General features: G+C 42.6%; 1 protein-coding gene across 1 annotated transcript in view; it reads left to right on the forward strand.

Moving 5' to 3' along the window:
• agps (alkylglycerone phosphate synthase) overlaps window positions 1-10,032 on the forward strand; it is a 28,087-nt gene extending 18,055 nt beyond the window's left edge. The window contains exons 15-20 of the mRNA XM_080902118.1: window positions 1,040-1,109; window positions 2,059-2,120; window positions 2,862-2,951; window positions 4,383-4,482; window positions 4,661-4,718; window positions 8,382-10,032. Of these exons, the coding sequence (XP_080758244.1) occupies window positions 1,040-1,109; window positions 2,059-2,120; window positions 2,862-2,951; window positions 4,383-4,482; window positions 4,661-4,718; window positions 8,382-8,503 (502 nt within the window). The 3' untranslated portion in view covers window positions 8,504-10,032. The remainder of the gene's footprint in view (window positions 1-1,039; window positions 1,110-2,058; window positions 2,121-2,861; window positions 2,952-4,382; window positions 4,483-4,660; window positions 4,719-8,381) is intronic.
• Window positions 10,033-10,940: the final 908 nt, after the last annotated feature.

Consider the following 10,940-nt stretch of genomic DNA (forward strand, 5'->3'; position numbering starts at 1 on the left):
CCACATAAGAACACAAAACCTCGGTCCTAATTTACTCAGATCCAAAATCTTCCACACACAACAAAAGAAAGAAAGAAAGCTTTAAAGTTCAAAGATGGATTTTTATGGTAAACTGGACATTTAAAAAACTGCAGAAACATATGAATGGATAAAGATATCAACCTTTCATCTCAGGTAGACCACAAATGTGATATGTTTGGTCTGAAAACTGGCTGCAAGGATTTGTACAAGATTTGCACCATCATGAGTCATGACATAGCCAATGCATAAATGTGTTAGTCATTCATTAAAGTGGTTGTGGCAGTAACCTTTACGTTTGCAGATATTTCACATCTATGTGAAGCGTTTGTAAATCTATAGATCTCAAGTGTTCATACAGTTGCTACCAAAACGGACTCTGGATTTTTAATATTTTTTTTAGTTAAGAGAAACAATAAAAAAGTCCAGTGTTTCATTGTAATTAATATCTTGTGCAAGGCATTCCCTGTTTTGCCAAATGTTTGATCAGTATTTGATTATACATGCCATACATTATATTCATTAAGTCTTATTTGACACCATTGTAGCATTTCATGTTTGCTTCTATTTTAGGATCTTGCTGAGGTTCAAACAATGGTTTTGTGATAGAAAGGGGTTAAGCCATACCAGCCAAAACCTGTCAGATGCAACATAGTCTTAATAATTGCATTATTTTCATTAAATGGCCATCACCCATCAGCTCAAGTGCCGGTGATGGATTGCTTAGGTGTGGTGAGGAACGTTTCCTGCAGTGATGGGAAACAGGAAGAAGGGTGAAAATCAATATAGTGATTTTCTAATGAGCTTGGCCTGATTAGTTTGGATGGTAGATGAAAATGTGATTACCCACCGCAGGTGATAGATGTGTGGCTGACCTATGGCGATGCAAGGAGCATAGCGCCATTGATCTGTACATTGTTGCACTGACAGCCTCCAAGACAGCGGTTGTGAGAGGGAGCAGCCGGAGCAACAAAGCTGAAGAAAAGATCTGTTAAATATTAACCCTGATGTCTCCTCGCAGGGGCCTGGCAGCTGGAGAGGACAATGGGCAGAGGGGCTACATGTTGACCTTTGTCATCGCTTACCTCCGGGTGGGTCACTTCTCTGGCTTTTTCCCTGCCTGAGCTGATGGGCAGGTGGGGCAGGCAGGGAGATTGCAATTTGACAGCGGAGAGGATAGCGAGCAGCAATGAAAGCAGCGGAATATGACCTCGGGAGGGCTTTGATTTGATCTGGTCGCAGTTGTTGTCAAGGCATTGAACAGCAGTAGAAGAGCACAGTAAATGCAGACAGAATGACAATAGAAAGTTGACTCAGGTCATCCCTGTTAGAAACCTTTCTGATAATCATCAACAAGCAGGGTGTTTAAATATACTTAAGCAGGTCATCAACAGCTTTCTGCTTTTTAGTTTTTTGTTTTTTTTTATCTCAGTTGTCAAAAGTCCTTCCTCAGTGGCTCCATATTGTAGATGTTTACACATTCGCCCAACAAGCAATAATCCCGATTTCAATCCCAGGAGGAGCCACAAACCCTTTTGGGGTTGCATCGGAAAGGGCATCCAGAATTTAAAGCCCTTTTCAATAAAGCAACAGCTTCTATTCAAAAATGCCTTTTTGCAATACAGGTCTGAAAATGTCTCGTTGAGATGTCTACTAGTACTACTAGTTATTTATGTAGTCATTCTTTATATTCTAGTTTTATGATAGTGGTTTGTTCTGTTGAATGTAAGCCGGTGGTAAAACATCACAAAAAAGCCCAAGATAATGTCTTTGTTTTATCGGTACAGAGAAGAGAAGCTGCTTTCATTTCTCTTTTTTTCCTTTAAAAAAGAAAGTTGTGCATTGCCTTTAAAAAAAAAAAAAATCGATCGAATGTCACCCAGCTCATAAAAATAAGAAGCTGTGGTTTCAAAATAAGATCACAAGCTTGGAGGATTTCTGCATACGCTTGATTTACAGGGTTACCACAGTTCTCATAAAATGTGCTGAATCACATTAACATATAAGCCTGCTTATATATGTGCATTTCATTCCAACCAGGACTTGGGAATGGACTACTATGTGATTGGCGAGTCCTTTGAAACCTCTGTGCCTTGGGACAGGTAAATACATTGATTCACTCGCCTCCTGCAGAGTCTGCCCTGAGCGTCCTAATCCTGTTTTTCCCTTCCTTTCGTTTATTTCTCCTTGCCTCTGTCTTTCACATTCACCTTCATGCCTGCCTTCTCCCCTCATTAAATGACCCTGCGTTGGTGGAGCTTTTCCTCCTCAGCATACAAACGTACCACTACTGACATACTCACACACCCACACACATACATAGAGGGGAGAGGTGTGTGAGTGTCCTCTGTATGTGTACCATGTACTATGAGTCACAGGCTCATCTCACACCCATGTACTGTGATCTGCATTTTCTACATGTTTTCATTGTCCTGCTTTCTCACACAACAAACAGGAGCACATGCAGGCTCCTTGTTGTGTAACATGCCTGATGGGGAGAGACCAAGAGATCAGGCAGTGAGGCGAGCATATGTGCCTGGCTCATTACCCAGCCTCCTCCCCATCCTCCACACTCCACGCACGACTGCAGATGCTTAGGACTGGCGGCCATTTCCACACCAGTGGGAATCTCTCCCACAATGGTCTTCATGTTAGTCAGTCTGGTCTCTACCTCCTGCCTGGTCTCTTGCCTTTCTTTAATGTTTTTGGTCTGTCTTTCTTTTATTATTTATATTTTTGCAGTGCTTGGTTTTAAATACACATTGTTGTCATGTTTTAAACACACAAATATCAGCTTAAACTCCTATTAATTTTCTTGTCTTTTCTTTCTTTCTTTTTTTTAGGGTTTTGGACATTTGCAGAAATGTAAAAGCGCGCATTGTGCGAGAGTGTAAAGACAAAGGAGTTCAGTTTCCACCATTATCCACATGCAGGTAATATTTAAAAACAGTTTCCAAAAGACTGAGCCTGTACAAGCGCTCTGCCAGTCTCCTCACCATATTTTAATGTTTAACACTAGTGCAGAAACGACACCTACAGTATAGATTTCATATTGTTCTTCCCATGAAAAGAACACAACAATGCACTGTGTGTTCTAATTTGTCCAAAGGCTATTAAAAATATGACACTCTCAATCAGGTCACACATATGTAACGAGCTCAGGTAACTTATTAAACAAGCAGGGCAGTGTAGTTTTTAGCAAATGATACTCAAGGATTAAATGGTTTTCTTGTTGGATGCTATTTTAAACTGAGGAATAAGATGTAGTTGTTTGTCACAGTTTGTAACAGTTTTTGAATTGTTTAAATTTTACAAATATAAATGCTTCTGAAAAAAATAATAAACATCATGCTGTGATAAAATATCATCACATCAATCCTTTAAATGACATCTATACACAAATAATCAAGAGCATTCCCCAAATGAAATATTTTGAAGAAGTCGGTCAAAATTAGAAACAAATGAAAAGCAAAGAAAAAATAGAATGACTATCAGTTGCTAACTTTTATTGTTTGACAGCAAATGGCATTCAATCCTAAAGATACATTTCAGTTATAACCTTGGAAGTACTGAGGTGCATACCAAGTGTGACCCCTGTTGAGTTTGCAAGAGCCACGGAGACAATGCGGTCGGACGTTGTGACAGACAGACGGCGAGCTGGTTGAGGAGCACCAGGCTGCTGCTCACAGATTGCGGACAGATTAGGCCTCAGCCTGATTATGCTACAGCCATTCATTTCCCGGCTGCAGTCTGTCACATGATTGATTTGTCCATTTAACCTCCAGAACAGTGAGTGTGCCAGGTGATGGGCCATGTCAAATGAACAAGGGCCCAGCACCCTGCTCCTCCAGAGGGAGCAAGGCCAGAGAGAGAACATGTAAACGGGAAAAGCAGCATTATATTCTCAACACAAAGGTTGTTACACAATATGTTCGAAAACCTGAGCGTAAGCTGCATTTAGTGGTGTGGGGAAAACACAAATATTATGATGTCAGTTGAATCACCCTGCCTGCATCATACCTGAGGAGTAAATGTGGCTCAGATGATTCAGTAAAAGGATTTGATCGCCATTTATTATGTGATAATGTTGTGTTATTAAAGGCGATAGTGCTTCCACGCTGCCTCCGCTTTCTGCTAACCATGAATGGAATTGAGGTCAGAGGTTCGCTGGGGAAAACCAAACCTCCCACTGCACTTTGTCTTCCGATTCCAATAGAAAAGAATCATTTATTGTATGTAAAATGGAGCAACTTGTCAAAAAACTCCTCCTTCACATGCATGTAAATTGGATTTTCTGAGAGACGGTGGAAAGAGAAAGATTAAGGTTTTTTCCGCTCGTTTGAACGTGTTTCTTTTTCGTGCAGGGTGACTCAGACGTATGATGCCGGTGCCTGTGTCTACTTTTACTTTGCCTTCAACTACAGAGGACTCAGTGATCCAGTGCATGTGTATGAACAAGTGGAGGTAGATCCAGTTTTATTTTTCTGCACATTATGCCAAAAACTGTTAAATAAAATTAGAGCAAATTGCATCTGATGTGATAACATGTTGAAACGCCAACACCCATCAGAACAGATGTCAGAATATAACATTATATAATGTATAAACTGAGTGTTGTTTTGTTTTTTTCCCCTCTTCACAGCATGCAGCTAGAGAGGAGATCCTTGCCAATGGAGGGAGCTTGTCACATCACCATGGAGGTACCCAGAGCTGAGAATTTTGTGCTTAAAATGTAGAGCCTGTTTTCACAAACTGCAGAAAGCAAGTGCATATAAATCACCAAAAAAGCACAGTGATGTTATATTTGGAGATTCAGTTTTGTACTGAATTGCGATGACAGCATGGCGAGCCTACCTGGCGTGCTCTTCCATGCTGGCAGCCAGTCGTGCTGTAAATGTGCATTTGGTCGTGGATCTTTCATCGCTTCCTTCACATTTCCAAAATCTGTTCCCACAGCTCAGATGAATGACTCTGACTCGGCTATTTGTTCATTTCAGCAGTGACCAAATGAAACGTGAGCAGGGGAGGGCGGCGAAACAACTCTCCTGGCCCCATCAGGGCTAACCGAAACGGCTGCCTTATCTATATTGCCATCCGCCTCACTGTTTTCATACATCACTTGAGGCTATTCATCACACCTGTCAAAAACAGTATGTAGTGAATCAGCTGCGATATTAAATCACAATTTTTCCTGAAGGCGGGGACGGGTTCAAAATTAAAAGATTGCTAATAAAAAGGAGGCAGCGGGCCGGGGTAAATGATGCCGCCGTTATCGCCGGCTGTACACTGACCTCCAAACGGTGGCCCGGCCACCCCGAGCGGCACGGGGAGGTGACGCTGGGGAGAGGGGGGTGGGATATTGATGCAGCTACCGTGTGCGAGGCCCATTCTGTAATTGTGATTAATAACAGCGGGGCTCGCTATCTGGGTGCAGACAGGACGGTTTGTCTGCCCACAATCAGCGCTTGACAAATGGAGCTAGTTTCCCTGGGTTTTGTGTATCAAACAAAACAGATGTAGTCAAGGATGGTGAGGTGGGAGGCCAGTGGAGAAAATATACATTTTTGTGGCCCTGTATTTACAGCAGGTCAGCACGGTGCTGCGTGGGCAAACGAAAGGGAATCTCTGCATGCAGAGCGCTTCGACCCCTTTCACTACAGGACGTAATACTCACCTAACAGCACTGTGTGTCAGCTGCTGTCCAGGGGAAAACCATTTTTCATGAAAAAGGAGTCAGTTTTAACAAACTGGCTTTAAAAAACCCCAAAACAAACATGTTAAATGTTTAAATATTGGCCAGTGCTTAAAGACAGAACACCAGGAGAAATGTCCTCTTTAACTAGGTCACCAGTGTCGCAGCAGTGAAGAGTTGTCGGAACATCCATCACCAGGAGAATCATCCATCTATCAACCCTGCACCGCAACTCCTCAACCAATACTCCAGCTTGGTCATATCAGAGGAATGCATGGCCACTGCCTTACCCTGTCTGTCATGTCCTGACCCCCATTTGTTAGAGAAACCCCAGGAGAGCGAGAGCGGGGTGTGGAAGCGGATGAGCCTCAACCCAGCTTCTCTCTTCTTCTCCAAATGAAGGCCATTCGAGGGTGCCCAGCGTCTTCACCTCACCTTGCGGCTTTCTTTTTCTTTTCTTTTTTTTGCGGAGATTCTCTCTCACCTGCTCCCCACACTGCACTTCCACTCAGGTCACTGCTCTCAGGAGGTAAAAAGAATGACCTGATTTGGTGAAGTTCCGCGTTTGCCATTCGCCCTGAACTTCCCCGGGCTTTTCCACATGGGAGAAATGTCAGTTGTTTGATTTTTGAGAAGGAGGGGGGGATTTTCTAAAATAGCTACCTGCACTTCTTTGCATGTCTCAGCTGCACACACCAAGCCTGGTGAGATTGATTGCAATAGCAAGCAAAAAAGAGAGAATATGACAAGATAGATGTGTAAATTATCACAGTGATGGAGGCAATGATGCAGTCCCAGCACCTTCTGTTTTCTCTCCTATTCCTGAGAGGAGGGTGGGATGGAGGTGGAACGAGGGGAAAGAAGTGGGGAGGAGGTGGTGGTGGTAGAGAGCTTGGTACTTTCTTAGTTATTGGGTAGCAGCTGATTGGTCCCCTTGTCCCCATCTGGAGGTTTGTGTGGTATCAGAGTCCCCAGTGACCCCGCTCTCTGCCCTGTTTTGTCAGGAGACGGGCCTCACTAGCCTCATGGCTTATCCCCATCTGGGTTTCCTGGCCAAACTCTGATAACATAGCGTTGTAACATGTCAGGGTGGCCCCTTTTTCTCATCTTGCCCTGGGAGCACGGGGGGGGGTAGAGGCTGGAGAGAATCGTGTGGATTGGGAAAGGAAGGCATGTGAAGACACGTTTTTGGGTTTTTTTTTTTGGGTTTTTCATTTCGTTTTTTTTCCTTTTGGCCTTTATAATCTTATCTAAACTGATTACACTGCTGGTTTCACATGTTTACACAGAGAGCAGCACCTGTTCTGAGCTGCTCTGTTCTCAAGTCTATCTTTTTTTTGCGTGGGTGGGTTGTAGATATCGAGTATTTCTTTTAAAGTGACACGACGTCAAAAGTTAAAATTTACTTACTTCCTCTTTGCTGGACTGTTATTAAAAGATGACTTTTTCCAAGAATGAAGCAGCTTTCCTTTCCCGGATTTTTAGTTATTAGTATCACACTCTGATAATGACTACTTGCTCTTTTTGAACTGATTTTGCAGGGATTAAAGCTAAAACAGTGACCGAAATGATCATTCTCACTGCTATTATCTCACATTTTTCAGTGTTTTACACTGAAAAATGTGAAAGTTGCCTGTCAGCTTCCCAAATCCCACATTATCCCCCCAAAAAGTTGCACTGATAGAAAACAGAGAGAAGGTGAAAGCTTCTCATGTATCATTTATTATTTAAGTACTTGGTTAGGCCATAAAAGGCAACGTTAAACTTGAAATTAGATCAATTTTCGTGACTGTGCCGAAAAACATTTGACATGAACCTAAATCTACATATTTGGGGTTTCTTGGGTCTACTGACCAGTTGAGTAAGTCAGTGTTGTTAGTCCCCAGTAGCACCACTCTTTTCCTCCTCTTATTGCCAAATACAAAAATATAAATTAGTGCTTTAATTTGGTTACATTTGCTGTTAAATTCTTCTGTTTGAAAAGTTGCCGGCTCCACTCTGCGGGACCCTGTCAGGTCCAAATGCTTTGGAGAATGTCGAACTGGACAGCTGGTAAAGTAATGGGCGCTCTCACTGGGCTTCATGCCGAAGGCAGTCTCACTCCTCAGGTTGGGGGGTTTGGACGACGATGATGAGAGGCCGCGAGGAGCGGCTGAAAGCCAAACTCCCGCTGACAGAGTGCCATTGTGTTGGTGCTCCACGGCTGGCTGTGGCACCCTAATGATGATCGGGCCAGTGTTGGGGCATAGAGTGACGTTCGGGACAACGGAGCACAAAACCCTCGCGGGTCAGCTGGAGGAGTGCGGCCGTTGGCACAATGAGACAGAAAACGCTCCTGTGACTGTGGACAGGGGGGGGATTGGAGGGGAGCGGTGGCTCAAAAAGTGAGGGAGCCGGGGACGGCCCGCTCCAGCCGCCAGCCGGCCCCTCCTCTGGGAACACACAGAGCCTAATGAGTTTGATAGTCTGCTGAGCTCCATAAATCATGCCATGCAAAACATTTCTCCTCTCTGAATAAAAGCATTTATCACCCTCTGTTTATTCACTCACTCTCACAAGATTGATTGGCTCCCAGCAGCCTGCTGAGCAATCAGCCGTGCCGATTCCTCTATTTCTCCCCCTCAGTCGTCTTCCTTGGTTTTTTTATTTATTTCTCTCCTCTGTCATTCAGTGGGGAAACTTCGGAAGGAGTGGATGAGAGAGACCATCTCCAGCGTCGGCATGGGGATGCTCAGGTCTGTCAAGGACTACGTGGACCCAAATAACATCTTCGGCAACAGAAACCTCCTCTAATTAAATAATTCTGTCCATCTTTAGCTAACCTTTTTGTTTTGTTTTCTGAAAGCATCTTGTGCATTTTTGATTAATAGATACTAAATGTGAATTCAAAACGGACACAGATCTTTGTCATCTACATCAAAAGTGTCATCCGGTGCCATTTAACGATTCACCCAGGCTTTTTCTTGCTTTGACTTTGTATTGCACTTAATCTGCTGTAACAATCATTGTCGTCCATGTTGAAGCTCATTTTTACTCGTGTCACGGTCTCATCCTCCTAAGCCACAACTGTGATGCAACAAAAACCTTCATTTTTCATCACATTTTCTTTTGTTAAACTGCTAAAAATCCTTGCCAACATTAGCAGAAACAATTTGTCTACATGATCCTGTGTGTGTGTGTGTGTGTGTGTGTGTGTGTGTGTGTGTGTGTGTGTGTGAGTGTATGAGTGTATGCAATTGAGTGATTGGCATTTCTTTAGTGGTAACTTTCAGCTCAATGCGCTTTCTGAAGCTCTGTGCCTTTCTAAAGCTTTTGTCTGCCTACCCTTCTACTACACGTGTGTACATTGAAGTCCCTTTGTGAAGGTCATCAGTGTCTTCTGTTCATCTTTTCATGCCCTCCTGCCTTCTGTTGTACTGACCAATTGCCAAGAGACTTGTTTCTTGTGTATGCGTGTGTGTGTGTACCACTGGTGATGAACTTTTTCGAGTTAAATGGGACCTATTATGTTCATATCTAGCCCCACCTTTCTATTCTTGGACTCTGCTCGAGTAGCTTGGCACGATTCACAGGTCACAATAATCGTTATTTATCTTCTGCTGGACCTTTGCGTATCTCATCTCAGCTAGCTCTCTTCTAATTGGCTGCCAGTCACAAACAGTAGTGTTCAGCAGCAGGTGGGTGGGGTTGATGTTATGGCAACATTAACTACAATAATAAAACCATAATAGAAAATGATGAAAAAACATAATGGGTCCCTTCGAGTCTTTGTTCTGCACAACCAAAATTTCCCCACCCTTAGATGAACAGTATGAGGATAAAGACTGATGATTCCCAGTGTGTTTAGCGTTTGCACTGAAGGCATCAACCTTGCATGGTTTGTTGAGAGAGTGGGGGGAGGGGAAAAAGCCATTTCCATTATGACCACGTTTGCAGTGTAGGGCCTCTGGATTCTGGTGCTCACGTTGTACCAAAGACTCAACTCATCAGATCATGCGAGCATACTGTACATGTGTTTAATGTTATGGCAACTTACTGCAAAGTTAAACTGTATTTTTTAATTAGCATATGCAAAGATAACCATCTGAAGAGCTCTAAAATGTAAATATGTGTGACTGTTACACCTGCTAAAACTTTGTATTAAAACACAAGTCCATGTTTCACTTTTTTTTTTTCTTCCTGCCATGTAGTTGGATCATTTGTGTTCACCCCAAAATTCTTCAGCTCGTCAAACAGTTGAATAGTGTATTGTATGAAAGGTTTTTTGGATCGGACCCTGTAATGTACTACATTTTGATACTGGACTTTTTGCTCTCATGTTGAAGGTCTACCTTTCCATTGTTAACTATGTGTCATGTTTTCCAGGATCCCTGTGTGCTTTAAGGTCAAAAGAAATCCCCCAAAAGTAAAAAGATTTGTTCAGGACCCCGCCCCCAAACTCTTATCTGACCTTCTACCCTCTTGTGTCAAAAATATGCGAGAGCTTGTTTTTGAATGTTATGGCTGTACCCTTTTTGGTCAATTTTTCCACTTCTCTTAACAACATAGTAACTTCTAAGTATGTTTTGTCAATGCTGTTTGTGCAATAAATTAAAGTAAAACTTCCCAGTTGTGAATTCTTTATTATTTTCTTTGGCTTTTTGTATGCACTCCACATTGTTGCGAGAGCAGAAAACTTTTTCCTCATACATCATCTTAAATTTAGCCCTTCAGTTCTTGTCTTTATTTATACTGTCAGGCTGTTAGGAAGGTCAACGAGAGCCTGAGAGCAGCTTTTTTTTGTTTGCTCAGCCTTTACCTGCACCATGCGGAGCTCAAGGTAAAACAGCAGAGCTTAACAGAGCCTGTCTTTTGCTTCCTGGCAGGCTTTTATTTTTTTATTATTTTTTTTTCTACGCACAGGCTCATTTGGGAGTCATCTTCACCCACACAGCCACCCACACACACTGCTGGCTGACGTCAGCACCACCAAGATCAACAGCAATCGAGCTCAGACTTGAACTGTGAAATGCGCTGCAGCTTTCACAGTCTAACAGTCTAATGCTCAGAATTATGTGTGAATAGATATATCAGATAAAAGACACAAGGGATCCATAATTAAATTTAGGACTGACGGTCATATTTCCCGATATGATTAGATTGATATATTTTGCAGGTAATTACTATCTTTTCACTAATATCTTTACATCTTTGTAACCTGACCAGTCTAATGTTTGTTGTGCAATTTCCA

Source organism: Rhamphochromis sp. 'chilingali', assembly GCF_963969265.1.
Source record: "Rhamphochromis sp. 'chilingali' genome assembly, chromosome: 14".
NCBI lineage: Eukaryota > Metazoa > Chordata > Actinopteri > Cichliformes > Cichlidae > Rhamphochromis > Rhamphochromis sp. 'chilingali'.